An 18,393-nucleotide genomic window follows, 5' to 3' on the forward strand; every position below is an offset into this window, starting at 1 on the left:
TTTTAATGTCTGTGTTTTAATCCCTTTTTCAGGAAAACAGGAATGCTAGTAAACTTTGTCTCTTCTAAAGGAAAAGTTGTAAGAATAATTGTTTTTAATCTGTGAAAGAGCTTTGCATTATTCAGAAGCAAAATATTAATGTTGTTATTAATGGGGCACAGGCAATCATAGTAGAGAACATTGAGAATTTAGAGATACAATCAGATGTTATCCTATTAAAACAAAATTAGTAGAAAATCAACCTGTAGTTGATATTAACCACTTCTAGAAATTATTCTTTTCATTCTTTAGGGGATACTTTACTAATACTCTTGGATCAAGTTATATCCTGGATTAAATCAAGGCCCAGGTTACTTCTGTGAATCTAATCGAAATAATCAAAATGTTTCCTGAAAAACTGCAACCTAATTGATCGTATTTTAACAATCATATTATGCTTTCCCAGTAAAGTTATTTTTTTCCTAAGTTAACTATTTCATGCTTCTCACTCCATCCAAAAGGAATAGATTGAGACATATGTCCTTTCCATGATAATACTATGGTTCTCTTCTTTGGGCACCAGAATTGAAAGATACTCCTACAGGTTTACAAGGCTCAAAACAGAATTCAAGCACACGAACTCTTCATTACTGGCACACAACCCCAAGTCCTAAACCCTCAAGATAGTGGTGGAGAATCTCAGCCCAGCACCAGACATTGTTTGTCTCGTTTGTGCCGGCAGAGATGAATTTGAGGTCAGGCAGTTCTGAGCTTTCAGATGTTGGGATATCATCTGCTCAAGGTTTGGGAGAGGATGGGAAAAATAAAAATAAAAATTGTTCTGGCTGGAGCAAAGCAGCTACTTTTGGGGGCCCTAGGGTATTAAGTGATGTCAGTTCTTAGGGGAAAATGCTTATCTAGGGCTAAAGAGGGGAGTCTATTATTTTTACATACTATCTATCTCTAGATTATTACAAAGATTAAATATGCACTATATGTGCACTCTAAAGCACATACAATGGTTTTTGGCACATAGAAAATGCTCAATAAATATTAGCTATTATTCATTGTTTCATCCAATTATCCTTATAATCAGCCAATATTTTTAATACTTTGCTAAACAAAAGAAATGCATGGCAAAGAAAAAAGAAAATATGGTTTCTGTCTTATGAATTTTAAATTTTTGTAGGAAAGAAAAAGCCAATGAAATAATTACATATTATGTGAAATGACATGAATTAAAGAGGCTATTTTGATAAAGCATAATCATGGAGGGGGCATGTACACTTGAGTGATTAGGGCTATATCTCTGTGGAAATGACAGTTAAACTTAGGCATAAAGAATGACGAAGATTAATATGGTAAAAGTGTTCTAAATGAAGAACATACAGAGCCCAGAGAGCTTGGCATACTCCGGGCACTACCAGAAACCCAGTGTGACTTCAGTGCCCTATGCAGGGCAGAGAAGTGGATGAGATTTTGGGGCAGGTGAAGTGTAGATGAGGCCCGAGAGGGTAAGATCTTGTAGATCACGATATGAAGTCTGGATTTTATTTTAGGTCCACTGGGAAGATAGTAAGGAATCTAGGAAGCGATTGTGATTGGCTTGATCAGAGGATATGGTGACACACACCAAGGTGATGGTAGTGATGACAAAGAAGATTAGCTGGTTTCAAAATATATTTTGGCAGTAAACCCCTCAGTGTTTACAACAGATTAGATGTGGGGGAAGAAGTAATGTTAGGAATTAAGACTGACATCTAGTTTTCTGGCTTGAACAAAGAGGTAGGTATCAGGGTGCTGTATATTGAGATAAAAAAGCTTTGTGGAAAAACCAGCCATGGAGGAGGAAGAGACAACTGAGAGGAGACAACTGAGATATTGTAGAAAGAAGAAAAGGGCTTCATACTTGTTCATTGCAATAACTGGAGAGAAAAGGAGTTTCCAAAACAAGATTCAAGTTTTCTAAAAATTTAGAAACATAGAAAAGTATTTCAGCAAGTTTTCAACCAGTTTCATATTTGAAATACCATATCTAGCACCCTAGTCATGTTGCTACACTGACTGAGGCAGCAACAGTAAATGTGATTATGACAGCACACTCGCTCTCCTAGAAGTTAAGGGTCTGTCAGTATTTCCATTATAAACTCCAATTTTCAGGGACTTATAACTTGGCTATTTTAAAATCACATCAGGCAGAAACTTGCAAGTAATAAAACATTTTTAAAAATAGATTTAGTGCATTTTTGTCAAGATCTACTTAAAATATTGCCGAATTGTTCTGAAATAAAGTGACTTTTAGTAATATATTAAAGGTTTAATTAAAAGCACTTTTTACTTTAAAGTTTTTGGAAAAATTACACTCTATAATACTGCTATATTTCATATGTGTAGATTAGATATGGTGGAACACAAACATTATATTGAAGCAATTCTAACACATTATGCCAGAAGTTGGCATATGTATTGCAGTTTGGAATGAATTTCTTCCTGATAAAACTTGCTGTAAATTGGTTAAGGTTCTTCTGAGGAACAATAACTTGTTCAATTTTGTTTTATAAATAGATATTTTTATTATTGTGCCAAGCAGAATTTAGTCTCAAAGTTATTTTACTTTATTTTGCTTGAGACAGGGTCTTCGTCTGTCGCCCAGGCTGGAATTCAGTGGCAAAATCACAGCTCACTGCAGCCTTGACCTCCTGGGCTTAAGCAATCCTCCCATCTCAGTCTCCTAAGCAGCTGTGACCACAGGTGCATACCACCACACCCAGCTAATTAAAAAAAATATTTGTAGAGGTGGGGTCTTGCTTTGTTGCCTAGGCTGTCAAAGTTAGTATTCAATTAAAAATATGCCATCTTCAGCTTGGGATACAATATTCTGATTTCCTGTTAGTAATGGAATTTATTAAATGGATTTTCACCTAATTTAAGTTCACCTAAGGCCTTTTGTAAAATTGGTTAGGCCAGGAAATCAGCCTTAAAGCATAAAAACACTTTCCCTCCTGAGGAATCTGAAGAAACCCAGAAAATGTTATATAATGGAAACAATTAAGTACTAAATCCTAGGCAAAATGGGGGATGCAAAGATGAATAAGAAATGTGCCCTGCCCTTAAAGGACAATAAAACAAAACCAAAGCAGACACAGGCAAGACCCAAAAGAGTAGAGGAGATTGCTTTCGATGGAGAGATGAGGAAATACTTAGTATGAGAGGTGGCATTTAAGCAGGATCTTGAAGGTCGAATATGGAAAGAGAAAGGGAGCAGATGAGCTCTCTAGATAGGCATGGCAGCATGAGCAAAGGGAAGGAGCCAGGGAATTGCATCACAACTTTTGAGATGATAGCACCATATTTTTTCAGGAATTGAGCCACATTTGCCCAACAGATGTTGCTTTATGGGTTCGTTTCCAGAATTTCTACAAAGTGTGTGTGCATGTTTATGTGTGTGTGTGTGTATATATATTTATTTTTATTTTTATTTTTTTTTGAGACAGAGTCTCGCTCTGTCGCCCAGGCTGGAGTGCAGTGGTGCAATCTCAGCTCACTGAAAGCTCTGCCTCCCGGGTTCATGCCATTCTCCTGCCTCAGCCTCCCGAGTAGTTGGGACTACAGGCGCCCGCCACCGTGCCCAGCTAATTTTTGTGTAGTTTTAGTAGAGACGGAGTTTCACTGTGTTAGCCAGGATGGTCTTGATCTCCTGGCCTCATGATCCGCCCGCCTCGGCCTCCCAAAGTGCTGGGATTACAGGGATGAGCCACTGCACCCGGCCTTATGTGTATATTTGACTAACAGGGTACATTAGTTGAATGTGAAGCGAACTCTATTGGGTAGGTTTCTTCCTTCCTCCTTCCTCCTTTCTCCTTTCCTCCTCCTCTTCCTCTTCCTCCTCCTCCCCTCCTCCTGCTTCTTCTTTATTATTATTATTATTATTTTGAGAAGAATCTCGCTCTGTTGCCTAGGCCGGAGTGGCGCAATCGCGGCTCACTACAACCTCTGCCTTCCGGGTTCAAGCAATTCTCATACTTCAGCCTCCTGAGTAGCTGGGATTACAGGCGCATACCACCATATACAACTGTTTGTTTGTTTGTTTGTTTGTTTGTTTATTTTTCGAGACAGAGTCTCGCTCTGTCGCCAGGCTGGAGTGCAGTGGCACGATCTCGGCTTACTGCAACCTCCGCCCCTGGGTTCAAGCGATTCTCCTGCCTCGGCTTACCAAGTAACTGGGACTACAGGTGCGTGCCATCAGGCCCAGCTAATTTTTGTATTTTTGGTAGAGACAGGTTTTCACCATGTTGGCGAGGATGGTCTCGATATCTTGACCTCGTGAACTGCCCGCCTTGGCCTCCCAAAGTGCTGGGATTACAAGCATGAGCCATCGCGCCCGGCCAATTTTTGTATTTTTAATAGAGGCAGGGTTTCACCATGTTGGCCAGGCTGGTTCGAACTCCTGGCATCAAATGATGTGCCCACCTTGGCCTCCCACTGTGCTGGGATTACAGGTGTGAGCCGCTGTGCCCAGGCTGTAAGCTTTAAAATAAATATTTATTAATATTAATAATAAAGAATAAAAAGACAAATATTTATTAAGAAAAAATAAATCCTTTAAGAGAAGAGCAAATGTCAGACTATGTTAGAAATAATATTTATTCATCATTACAAAGATTGCATCAAAGTTGGCTTGGGCAGAAAACTGATATGAAACAATACTTTTTCTGGTTGGGTGCCAAACACTTTGGGACACTGAGGCAGGAGGATTGCTTGAGCTCAAGAATTTGAGACCCGCCTGGGCAATGTAGTAGACTGTCTTTCCAAAATAATTTTAAAATAAATAATACTTTTTTGAATCGCAAGCATTAATGATAAATTTTGTTTGTTCTGCTTTAGCTCAGACATTTTGTCTCATCTCCTGTATCTATCTTCTGAACATCTGTTGATTTTCCAAACCCCTAACATTTAGAGAGAACATTACTTATGCTGTAGTCTGCCACTGTTGTTTCGATCCTCTCCAACATTCTCTACTCCTCTTGCATTTTCTTTTCCAGCTTAGGACTTTTTTACTTCTTTCTTTTACCATGAAAATCTACCTATTGCTGTTTTCCGTATATTTTCTTATACGTAGCTTTCTCTCTTTCTCCCATCTTACCTATTATTAAAATTATACTTTCTTATATTTCTGAAATGCTGAGGTATGTGTGAAAATCGTTGATTCAACTTACGCTAAAAGTGAAATCTAGTAGTATTTATTACATGGATTTTATGGTCTTGCATTGAAAAGAATCTTTACCTCAAGTTGTTTAAAAAAACTCATAAATTTCACAGGGATTAAGTATTTGAATTAAAATTAATTAATGAAAATGGATGACAATTTGGGATTATGTCCCTCACCTTTGGATTAGGAGAAGGCTTTTTAATTAGAAAAGAAACTGATAAGCAATAACAAACAAGATTAATAGATTAGAGTAATAAAAATAAAAAAGTTCTGAATGACCAAATATTAATGAAGTAAAAAAAAATCAAATGAAAGCATGACAGCACGTGATAGACTATGCCTAATAAACAAAGAGCCCCTAATAGCCATAACATCCAATAGAAAAATGGGTAAAGCAAGTAATATATTCACAGAAAAGGAAATATAAATGGACAATGAATATAAAGAAAGATGCTCAACCCACCAGGAGTTAGGGTAGTAAAAACTAAAACAAGAAGCTATTTTTTTTTTGCCCACAAGATTAACATAAATAAGATTAATAATTTCCTGATGAGTGGGTGTATCACAAAACAGGCTTTCTCTTATATCCTTGTTAGGAATGTGAATTATATGACCCTTTCAGAAAACAATCTGCCAGGATTTACTAAAATTAAAAATAAGCAAATACTTAAGGGAGTCTAGCCTAAAGATACAGAAATATCAGTACACAAAACAATAAATTTGCATACCACAAATTTCATATTGCTATTATCAATAATAAGTTATTTGTACATATATTGACTTCTTGGGATACTTAGTATGTGCAGAGTTAAGCTGAAAAAAGAAACAATTTCCAGAGTAACACGAATTGTATGTTTACATATTTGTAAAAAATTATATAAATATTTGTATGTAATTTTATGTAGTGGAAAGATATACTGAACTGTGGAAATAGGGAATTATTAACTTTTTCCTTTCAAACAATTTGTTTCATTCGCACTTTATTAATGCAGCTTCAAAAACCTAATGAAAGAGGGACATAAAACGAATGTGTCTATAACTATTTTAGAATGTAAAGGAGTCTTAAAAAGGACATTTACCGCTATAGCCATATCCTATCAGTGTTCCAATTACATTGCTTTATATTCTTTGCTTTTTTCTTTCTTTTTTTTCCCATATCTGCTCCCCCAGTGCTTTCATCTCAACCCTCAGCATTGCACTGGCAACCCTTTGTTGGGTGACCGTCCTTAGCCTGTGGAACCTGCAATGCACATTCATGTAGAGAGCCAGGAAACTTATGTCTCCCCTGGGGCAGTCATTAACGAATGACTGGCAGGGAATGTTCCAGATTTTTTGCTTCTTCACTGGATACATTCTGAGGCGTGATCCATCCTGTAGCCAGAGTATCTCTGTGAGACTGAACATTTCTTGGGAATTTGCTCGATATCACACTCTAGCCTGGCTTCCCACACCTAGTCTCATTTGCCAACTACCCTTCTGCCATTTTCTAGGAACACTTTTTGATAACACTTTTACATGTATCCTTATCTCAAGGTCGGCTCCTGGAGATTCTGACCTAAGACAATGACCAGTTGGCTTTAAATGCCTACAGATGTCACTTTAACTCTTGAGAGCCCAGGTATCGTGGTTAGGTCATTTACTTACACCATGGCCTTGGACAAGTCACCAAATTCCTTCATGCCTTTGTTTTCTCATCTATAAGATAGGATTGATAATAGAACTACTTCATGGAGCTATTTCGAAGAGTAAATAAGATAATGTGCTTAAAATTTATCTAACACGTTAGGCACTCAATAATGATTAAAAATATTAACAAAGACGCTTTATACAAGTATCATGACTGCTTCTCTCTAGGTAGGTTGAGGCCTGTCTGACAAAAGGAGGCATTTCCTTTAAATGGAAATTTATAATAGATTTGGAGTCTCCCTTAGAATGAAAATCACTTTATAGAACATTATTTTATTATGTATAACTCATGTGAAGTAAATAAAGTTAATACACTGTTGATTTTAATGGAACTTTGCATGGTTTGATTAATATACCATTATTACATAAAAATATTCTACATGCTGAGTAGTAGTGGCTGCATTAGAATATTGTTTGGCGTTAAGTTTCACCATATGCTTTTTTCACAACATATCCCAGCGAATGCACTATTATTTGTTATAAAATAAATCAGATATAGTGAACAAAAAAATGAAAAATTATAACCCATTAACAGCCATATCACATTTGTTAGCACTGAATAATATATCATTTTAATGTTTTAAATAACATTAGTGTTTATGGGGATAGTGCAATGACCACATCTGCTATGTCTGGTTTTAATTTTTAGAACTTTGTTTATAGTAACTCAATCATTTTATCTCCTATCTGTATATGGATTTACCATTCTGAAACTTTACTATAATATTTTTCTTTGACCCAGTGTCAAGGTATTAATTTATATGTAAACCTATCTTATAATAATGCCTTGGCTCTATGAAGTATCTTTGGTTGGGGTTTAAAGCAAAACTAACTAATATTTAATTTTATTTTTACAAACAACACATTTCCTGGTGATTTATATTTTCATTTTATATTAAAATCCTCTTGTAATTGTTGTCATTCTCTCTTTGTTTTCCTGTAATTATTTTGCCTAGAGTAAATTTTTAATTATTCAGTGACTGGATATTTAATCTGTGGATTTTCCAAATACTCTCTTTTTAATTCTTTTACTGTTCATTCTAAAGCATTTAAATGTTTTTTATTTTTATAATTTCACCAGATGATAAATGATGGTAGAGTGAGAAGTTCATATTAAAATAAGCAGTTTGCCCTTTTAATAAAGATTCCTGGTAAAAAGTTTGATGCCAATGAATGCATAAAATAAATGTTTTAACCATTTGTGGACTGGAATCCTTTCACCATCCTATATAACTTAAAGTCAAAACTCTACAGTTTCCTCTTAGAAAAATTTTATAATAAACATATTACCTTTAATTATATTAATATATGTAATTAATATATAATATATAACATAATAATTTTACCAAAAGCAAAGTTGCAAGTGTTAAAAAGAAAGCCTAATAGTCACACCACTCCACACCACCTACCAAACTGCACACAGCTTGCAATAATGGGGAGTGGAAAGTTTTCTTCACAAATTTGAGAGGATTAAGTAGTTCCTACATAGAAAAGTCCTTGTATAGATTTAGAAATTAAGCTGAAAAGTGAGGTTAAGCACAATGTCAAATATCAAAATAAGCAACAGTTATGTCAATCAAAATACTGTTATAAGCCCATGATTTAAGGAAGAAGAAAATTACCTGAGGAAATTGTGATGTAGGCAGAAAGTATGCATAGGGATCCTACTCATCATTTATATGCTTCTCTCACTCACTTTAGGCTTTTTTTTGGCCCCAAGATGTTTTTATGTTACCCTGTGACTGTGGAAAAACAGTTATTGTCCCCGATGCCCTCTATCAAACTACCTTTTGAATGTAGGTAACTGTACATAACTATTTTCCTTTCATTCTACACAGGTCAGAATTTGTATTCTCCCTTCCTATTAACTTCCCTGTTGACTAAAATAACAAAATTAATTCATACTAAAGTGTGGTTATAACCTTCCCTTCCCTTCCAGAAAATTTTCACTGAAAAGATTTTTAAACCCAAATGGAATTCTGAATTACTTTAATTTCTAGAAATTTCACAAAGAACAGAATGTTTCGTTACAATGCGTGTTTCCGTAAAATCAATGAAGTCAATTGGCAAGTAGAACGACATCAGTATAGAATGTAGCATTAGCACCACCAGGTAACAGTCACTGAACACAAAATATATTGATGCAATTGAATGCAGCAACCTACTTCTTCCTATTGGCTCATTCTGTCTTAGAGATGTTTATTAAGCCTTCTCTCTGTCTTTGTGAATTTTACTTTGTATAAGTCTTCCTTATTTCCTTCCATCAAGCTATTTTTATTTATATTTACTGCAGGGTTTCTTTATTAAAAATTTATATTTCTTAACTAGTTTTATTAAAATTGCTATTATTTTGTTAGTATTTTTTTGGGACAAGGTCTTGCTCTGTCGCCCAGACTGGAATACATTGGCCCGATCAAGGGTCGCAGCAACCTCAACCTCCTGGTCCCAAGCTGTCCTTCCATCTCAGCCTTCCAAGTAGCTGGGACCACAGGCATGCACCACCATGTCTAGCTAATTTTATATTTTATTTTTTGTAGAAATGGGGTGTCTCTGTGTTGCCCAGGCTGGTCTTGAACTCCTGGGCTCAAGCAATCCTCCAGTCTCGACCACCCAAAGTGCTGAGATTTCAGGCCTGAGCCACTATGCACACTTGTTAGACTCTTGGTTACAAAGGTACATATGTTTTGATGGTTCACCAAACCCATTTTTCCCTTAAGCTTGTTATTTTTATTGAATAATTTTGCAGAATTTGGGGGGTTTTTCAGGAACATATATCACATGATTATAGGAGTGTTTGTAAAGTATTTTAAAAAGTGTGGGGAAAATATCCTTCCATCCTACCTCTTCTTTTTGTCCTTCCTTTCTTGCAGGAGGCAGCCTAGAGAGACAAAGGAACTTTTTTTCTTTCTCTCAGCTCCCTGCATTTTAAGTGTCTGTTATAAGGGTTTACTCAGTCAACTAAAATCACGTGCCTTCCCCTACAGTTATTATCAATAACAATAAACTTAATTACCAAAGGTTCCAAATGAGTACAGTTCCGATGTCACTGGTCATGTCTTAAATTTTACTAAAATTCTCTTAATTTTAATCAGGTCCAAGATTCTTTGTTTCAAATGTCTTTTCCTATGAGCATGTATAATATTTTGAGAAATAGTCTCCTTATATCATCTTCTTCCCTATCACTTAAATTGTTTTGACACATTTTGGAAAAGGTTTGGAAGTCTGTAACCCTCCTTACTGTTATGTTTAAGATTTTAATCAGGGCCTGTTCTAGGCTTAGAAAGTCCTGCAGAACATTTAGTTTCCACAAATTGTCTTTATGTCTCAGATTTTTCACAGTCTGTTGATTCTATAAAATGTAAAATGCTACAAATTTGGCTAAAAGGATGAGATCACATCAGTTATCCATCGATATGAACAATGTGATGAGACACCACCTTTTGTAGGAAATAATGGGGACATATATCAGAGTCTTCTGGCCTCCTTATCCTCAGAGCTTCTGCAGGTATTCCAAAAAGTAGGAAGATATTTTCATGCCAAAAAATTTAGAAGAGAATAAGGTTACACACGTTCCAACAAAACACGTAATATTTATTATAAATGACAGAAGATAAAGCAAGAAAAAAAACTGGAGTATAGAAGTGGAGCCAGATGTAAAGTAAAAAAAAGCACAGCGAAGCATAAATTTGGCTCAGCTCTCTAGTAGCCAATGTGAGAAGGGTCATCTATGCAATATACTGTGTTCATTAGCTGAAACAAACCAGTTATTCAGAGGACATAGTCTTACTTTTGGAATTAATAACAAGAGACTTTTTCTCTGAGGATTTCATGATCTATATGATAAGTAATATTTTTGCACTTGGGAGTTTTTTGCACTAAGGATAAGTGGGCTGGCTCTTCTCAACCTTGCTTCAACAGATTTAGTCGGAATGATGTTGGGACTCAGAAAATACCCCAAAATGAAGAACTTGGAAGCAAAAGTGTTTCTCTGATCTTCTCTTGCCCTCCTGTTTCTCAGTCCAATGCTCCCCTTAGGCTAGCCATAGAAACTAGAATTGCTTTTCCCCAAGGCAGGTCGTAGACACCAGAACCCCCTTTCCCCAAAGCCAGTCATAAAACCTAAAATCATTACTCACTTTCCCTCTGCCTTTCTATACAAAAACTACTCATAAAGAAATTCTGTGACCTACCTTCTTTGACTATGGTTTATAAGACCCTCATTCCAGAGATGGTGTTGCCTCACACCAAGAAGGAAGGAATGCATGCTCACAGAGGCCAAGAATCTAGACAGACAGGCCCTGCTGGGATCCCCTGCTCAGTCTGTTAGCATGAGATCATACCCTTTTTGTGCAATCATATTTCTACATAGTTATCCATATTTTATTGAACTTCAGCATTAAAATGGACACTTTCTCCTGTCTCTTTGGGTCTTCTGAGGGCTCCCATGTGTACACATTATATAAATTTGTATGCCTTTTCTCCAATTAATTTGCATTTGTGAGTTGACTTCTCAGAGAAACTTCAGAGGGCCACAGAGAACTTTTCCCTTGGCCCTGACAGTCTTTCCAGGCTAAGGATGCAAATTACTGAACTGATATAGGTAAATTTATTGCCCATACTGTATACTAGTTTTTAGAGGGTAGAATTTGCTTATCATAGAACTTGAATGTTTTATAGTTGGTGTTTATTAAATCATGAAATGAATGGATAAAAAGATGTACAAATGGGAGGAGGGGGGCTTCATTGACTGATTCATCTCTCCTCAGCATTGGGTGGTACAAAGTGTGAAGATGCTAACAGGGCTGGCTATAAGCAAAACGTTAGCCAGTTTTGTTTGCTGGAGGTGTCTTTCATGCTCACCGTTTTTTAACTCCTTCTGGCCACTTTTAGCCACATCAGATGCCTCTGCTCCTCAGCACCAAGCACCTGAGTTCATCTACCTTTGCTACTGTTTTGAGGAGTCAGTTTTCTGGGGGCCTCAGAGAGTGCCACATTTGACTAACTGTTGGGAAAATGGGTATGGGGGTATTTATGCCAATGAGTGCCTAGTAGTTGACAAGTGTGAGATCCTATACACTGAAAGTGGTACTTTGAGGCCTATGAGATACATCTTTAATGAGACTTCCTTAAGCTAAAGACGTTTCCCATTCCTTCATTCATCAAACAATAAAAGCTGTTGTCACTCATTCAGGAGGTACGTACTTCTGTTTTTTTTTTTTTCTTTGAGACAGAGTCTCGCTCTGTCACCCAGGCTGGAGTGCAATGGCACTATCTCGGCTCACTGCAAGCTCCGCCTCCCGGGTTCACGCCATTCTCCTGCCTCAGCCTCCCAAGTTGCTGGGACTACAGGCGCCCGCCACCACGCCCGGCTAATTTTTTGTATTTTTAGTAGAGACGGGGTTTCACCGTGTTAGCCAGGATGGTCTTGATCTCCTGACCTGGTGATCCGCCCACCTCGGCCTCCCCAAGTGCTGGGATTATAGGCGTGAGCCACCGTGCCCACTTCTGTTTTTAATTGAAGCAGGCAAGTTTAATATAATAAACATGTGAATTTTTGTTTGGAGTTAGGAATTAAAAGCCAAGAGTTAGCTATGTAACCTTAGGCCAAGTCCTTCAGTATCTGTATAACTCTTGTTCCTGGTATGTAAATTGAGTTAATTACTTGCCCTTTCTAACACCAAGACCATCCCAGTCTTTAGCCCATTATCATTTATTGTACTTACCATTTTATCTTATGAACATATCATTTGAAGGAAGAAACTGTGTTTTATTGGTTTGTATCCTAAATGCTTATCACAATGACTGTTACATTGTATACTCAATAAAATGTCCATTGGTCCAATGAATTAATGAAAATATTTGTAAACTTTCACAGTGCAAAATAAATGTAAGTTGTTTGAGGGAAGCAGGTCAAACTTTACCATGTTTTCCTCTCCTTTGGGCCTGGTAGTTCCTGCCTGTGGTCCAATGGCACCAAGCAGTCAGTACCAGTCCATACAGACAGATTGGATAGTGCCTGGATGCTGATACATCTTACACCTTCATCCTTCTGGAGGTGTCCTCACTCCAAAGGTCTTGAATTCCCTTTGGATCATTTGGTGTACAGTGGCATACATTGCTCCTCACGTACAACCACATACTGTTGAATACCTGTAAAAAAATCAAAATGTTGAATATTTATTCTGTCACGTTTTGCATGCATCCAAGTGCTCCAGGTTTATGACTTTTCCCTAACTACAACACTGAGGATTTATTGAGATCTTATTACATACCAGACATTATGTAGTCACATGTATTAACTCGTTCTATCCTCACGTCTATGACCTAGGTACTATTGTTATCTCCATTTTGCATACGAGAGGAATTTCCTCCATTTTGAAGGAAAAAAAGGTGTTTAATGTTTTGCCCAAGGTCACGAAGAGTGGTGGAGCCTAGGTTCTACTATGGGCTGTCTGGCTCCAGAGTCCAATTTTGTAGTCATTATGTTATGCTAACTCTTGACTAATTGCTTCAGTTGCTGTATTTTTATAATTCATTTTTCTTTTGGGAAGGAGTAATAAAAATCCTGAAGCTTACTTTAACTATGGAATACATACCCTTTACTTCTATAGTTCCTTCAAGTTTTAACTGAGGTTCCCTTTATGTGCTTATACTGATAATGATAACTCTATAGTATTTATCAAATATATAAAAAATAGAATTTGGAAGAATATTCTCATTTATCACTTAGTAAAGGAATTGTTAAATCAAGTTTTTTTAAAAAACAAACCAAACCACCAGAAACCTACTCAAAATCACACACTAAAACTCTAAAGAAATGCTTGATTTAAAACATAGAACACCTTATAAGGAGCTCTATTTTTCTTCTAGCTTAAGTCTAGCTTGCTGTGACTGTAGCATTTACATGAGATGATCACTATCTTTGCATCAAAATGGTGACGGTTATAACTGTACTGCTTGCTACTCAATTATCTTGTAAATTGATAATTTTGTACATGTATGTCTCTCCATGATGGAAGATCTTGTGTTATATACAACCAAAGTTTAGCAAATTAGTTTTTATACTCTAATACTTTAATATGCAATGAATAAAAGGGCAGAAAACTCAGAATTACAATAAATGTTAGGCTTTTTCAAAACATCAGTTTTTCACACCTATTTTCTTAGCATACAGAAGCTCGAAAATCATACATTAAGCATAGTTTGAATTGTCCTGAAGTTATATTCTGAAGGGGCTGTAACACTTAAGAACTAATAATATTAAAAAGGCAAACGCATTATAACTCATAGCACACAAGGCTTTTTACTTCATGTATAAAACGTGAGACTGTCAATGTTTTATTGGCTACAAGGATAAGGAGGGAAACATCAGTGAAATAAATTTGATAACAAGATTCACACTTCATTACAAGTGATTTTCCTAAATTCACAACTTTCACATTTGGCTGAGTGAAAGAGAAAAAAACAAAACAAAACAAAACTGAAAAGGGAACTTTCACTACTTGTAAGTAGGCCAACTCACATGATCCCTCCAAATGAGAGAGTTTACATGAGAATGAGTACACTTTTCTAGCTGGGAAAATATTTTCCTTAATTAAGTGAGTTTAAATAATTTACCCACGGTGAGGAATAAGCCCTTGGGCTAGGCTCAGAAACCTCCTCTACCAGCCTGTTTCATAAGAATTACACAAATATTTTTATGGGACATACATGAAATATTTGTTTTTTGGTTGTAATAGTAGAGACAAGAATTTTTAAAAATCCATACTATTTCTGTCTTTCAGGTCTCTTTCTCCTAAATGCACCTTCTGAGTTTCTTAGGTATGCTGTACAAAGTCCATTTTATTTAACGGATTAATGTGTTCATCAACTTTAGCACCCTATGATGTATGTGGTCAGAGTAATGAGAACAGGGCTATTTAAACTGCTTCCTCATATCCTTCCCCTTAATTACCAGTAGTGAAGTTTACTTAGAAAACAATGAGGAAGAAGTACCATAGCCTACAGGCACCTAGGGAGGGGGAATTAATTCAGACTGAGAAAATATGGCTCTAGAGAGATACTAAAGTCGTACTGGAAATGTATGAAGTCTAAATGAACCCTTTCTCCCCAGCTTCAGACTTAGATAAAGGTGTGAGGTGTGAGGTGTCAGGGATGTGCATGGACCCTTCAAAAACTGACATTTTCATCCGTGTTCTTCCCCCTCCCTCCCCCAAGAAACAAAATATACGGAAATACAAGTGCTTAGTACTACATGCTTTTGAGGCTTAAATGCCCAATAATAAGCACGCTGTATCCGTTGTTGAGGGGGAATCACTTTTTAAGTAAACATCACCAGAAGAATCTCTTCAAATGGAGAATGAAGTCACTCTCCCTCCCTAGAGGCTATGAGAGAAAAGGGAGACAGATATTCCCCCTACTTGCACGTGGGATCTTCCTTTCTCCTCCGACCTCGCTACGCCTCTCCCACGCAGGTCAGGCTGCTTTGGGAGGTAGCTGGGAGAAAAGGCAACGCTCAGTCCTCCATGGCAAAGTCTTTGGTCTTCTCCTCCTGGTCTCCCACTTTGTAGCGTAGCAGCACGCGCAGGCGACGGGGGTTGTCCCGGGAGGGCAGCAGCGTGATCTCTCCTGAAACGTCCGTGTCTTGCTCCACTTGCACCGGCTCGTTCAGGTAGAGGAGCGCCTGTTTCCAGTGCGTGGCCGGGTGAAAAGGCGAGGTGGACAGCACCAGGGGTTTCTCCGACTCCCCTCCAGGGAAGGTCACCTGGAACCAGATGGCAAACCCATGCATGGGCGCCGAGCCATAGCAGCTGCAGCGGAAGCGCCCGCCCACTCCGGCCTCCAGCTCCTGCTCCAAGCCGACGCGGGAGAGCTCTAGCTGAGCAAAGCGCTGCGGCCGGGCCAGCACATCCTCGCCGGACAATCCTTGCACAACGATCTCCGAGTGGCCCATGAGGCAGCGCGTGGCGAAGCCCTCCAGGCAGCTCATGTCCACACCATAGTGCTGCTTCACCTGGCTCCAGAAGCCCAGGCGCCATTCCAGCATCTGGTCGCTGATGGGGGCTATGAAGAGCTCGGCGGAAGCCGGCAGGAGAAGACCGCCCTCCTTTAGCCACTTGGTTCGCGCGTGGAGGACGGAGCTCAGCATGGACTCGTGCAGGAGTCCGTAGCCCATCCACTCGCTCACGATGGCATCCACCTGTTCTGGCAACTCCACAGTCTCCACCGGTCCCGGCAGGACGTGCACCCGGTCCTCCAGCCCGTTGAACCGCACCACCTCCCGGGCCTGTTGCCAGATGGCGCTGGCCTCCACCGCGTACACGCGCCGGGCCCCGGCCTGGGCACAGAAGATGCTCAGAATGCCAGTGCCCGCGCCCACGTCCAGTACCGTCTTGCCTCGCAGTGCTGCCCAGTTCCGAAGGATACCCAGGCGGTAGGCATCGGTGCGGACGCGGTCCGCGATCATCTCCTCGTGGACCGAAACGTCCGAGTAGCACTCGTAGTACAGCTGGTCCCGCTCCCGCTTAGTCCTGCGGGGTCGCTCCAGGGCCGCCTCCCGCTCCGCGCCATCTTCCTCTTCAGTTCCCTCCCCTCCTTCGCCGCCGCCCCCCGACTCAAGCTTTCTTTTCTTGGGCTGCGACATCTTGGCCGCTCTGGCCGGCTCCCGGCGGGCGTAGCGCGGCACGGCGCGGGCTCCAGGAAACGGGGGCTTCTGGGACTTGTAGTGCGCGCTCGTCTTTCCTACTTCCTGCGGGGTCGTCCGGCCGGCGGCGCGGAAGGTTTCCCGTGCCTGCCCACGGGAGCTGTTTTGTATTGCTCTTCTGGTGTCCTGGCATCCCTTTTCCCACCCACGACGCCCACATTCTGAGATCCTTTCATTCCCCCTCCCACCCTTAGCTCCTCAGTTTTCTGCTTTCACTCCGTTCCTGAAGTAGACACGCCCACTTAAGACTAATAATCCACCTTTGTTTCTTCTGCTGAACTCACCTCTGTTTTTTTTTTTTTTTTTTTCCGAGACGGAGTTTCGCTCTTGTTTCCCAGGCTGGAGTGCAATGGCGCGATCTCCGTTCACTGCAACCTCCGCCTCCTGAGTTCAAGCGATTCTCCTGCCTCAGTCTCCCGAGTTGCTGGGATTACAGGCGCACGCCACCACGGCCGGCTAATTTTGTATTTTTGGTAGAGACAGGGTTTCTCCCTGTTGGTCAGGCTGGTCTCGAACTCCCGACCTCAGGTGATCCGCCCGCCTCGGCCTCCCAAAGTGTTGGGATTACAAGCGTGAGCCACCGTGCCTGGCCTAACTCACCTCTGGTTTTATTCCACCGAATTAACATGGCGGCACCATCCACCCACTACCGCCTTAACTGGACAGTTGTAGCTCTTAAAGTGCTCCAGCTGTGGCAATTTAGAAATTGCACTACGCATTTCTTTTTTCTGTTTTCAGTGAAGTTAGAGTGCAAACGTAACAAAATTAAAACCCAACAATGCAAAATCTTTGTTCTGATTCCAGTATGACCACTAATTAGTTGAGTGATTTAGGGCAAGTAATAGAACTTCTTTGGCCTTCAGTTGCCCATTCACCCATCAGCGAATCTTCTTTGCAGTTGGGGAAGAATTATGTTTCTGGTTCTACTTAGAAGAATAGTTACTTGGCTTTCGGCCCTGCTCTGATAATTCTGTGGCTCTCTCAAGAGTTAAATCCTGAAAAGTGCAGACTCAAGAGCCATGTGACACAAGCAAACTCGTTGCTAGGTGTATTCTATATATATATACATTTTTTTCTCTCAGAAGTAACGGAATCCATTTCTTTTGATCACTTTCTCAATGCAATTGATTATTTCCTGTGTTTCCTTGTCTGGGCAATATTGACACTCTCCTCTTTCTCTTCTGTTTTTCTTGTAGTCACCCGTCAGCTGTTACTCTCTTTTTGTTGTCCATAATGGAAATAAAATATATTTTTAAATATGTGTGGCATCTATATGAGTGTCCGTGTTATTAACAAGGTGGGCATAATGCCATTTTCTGCCACCTTAAAAAAAAAGTCACACAGAGGAAAATGGACTTTTATTTTCTTGTGATCTTGAATTATGTCCTTATAACCAATAGGCCTGTATTTGTTGTCTGGGATCAAAGTTCTTTCATCCTATTTTCTCTATTAATCTTTCGTTAGAAGAATAGGTTTTATTGATGTGGCATCCTTAGCTGTACTCTACTTCTAACTCAAGACTCTCCATCCTGGCTGCTCATTGGAATTCTCCAAGGAGCTTTTTAAAAAATACCTATGCCTGGGTCTACCTCAGACCAATTAAATCAGAATCACTCCAGTGGAACCTGGGCTTCTAGTTTTTAAAAGCTCCCCAGGGAATTCTAATGGGCAGCCAGGGTGAGAACAACAGTTTCTCACTAAAATGATCTTAGTTAAATCTTGCTTTGTTATTTTAATTGGGTAAATTATATTTTTTCAGTGGCCTGGGCTCAACCATTTAAGGCTAGAAACTTTGAAGCTTTTCTTCTCTTTTTCT

At 39.3% G+C, this 18,393-nt stretch overlaps 1 protein-coding gene across 1 annotated transcript; it reads right to left on the bottom strand.

The window, feature by feature from the left end:
* Positions 1-13,926: 13,926 nt before the first annotated feature.
* On the bottom strand, positions 13,927-16,649 carry PRMT6 (protein arginine methyltransferase 6). Its single transcript, XM_003267861.4, has one exon. It carries the CDS (start codon positions 16,515-16,517, stop codon positions 15,390-15,392), a length of 1,128 nt encoding a protein of 375 aa, XP_003267909.1. The 5' UTR covers positions 16,518-16,649; the 3' UTR covers positions 13,927-15,389.
* Positions 16,650-18,393: the final 1,744 nt, after the last annotated feature.

This window comes from Nomascus leucogenys, chromosome 12, assembly GCF_006542625.1.
Source record: "Nomascus leucogenys isolate Asia chromosome 12, Asia_NLE_v1, whole genome shotgun sequence".
NCBI classification, from domain to species: domain Eukaryota; kingdom Metazoa; phylum Chordata; class Mammalia; order Primates; family Hylobatidae; genus Nomascus; species Nomascus leucogenys.

Excerpts from the sequence above, each read along its gene's own strand:
- PRMT6 (XM_003267861.4), bottom strand. The coding sequence starts at position 16,517 with ATGTCGCAGCCCAAGAAAAGAAAGCTTGAGTCGGGGGGCGGCGGCGAA.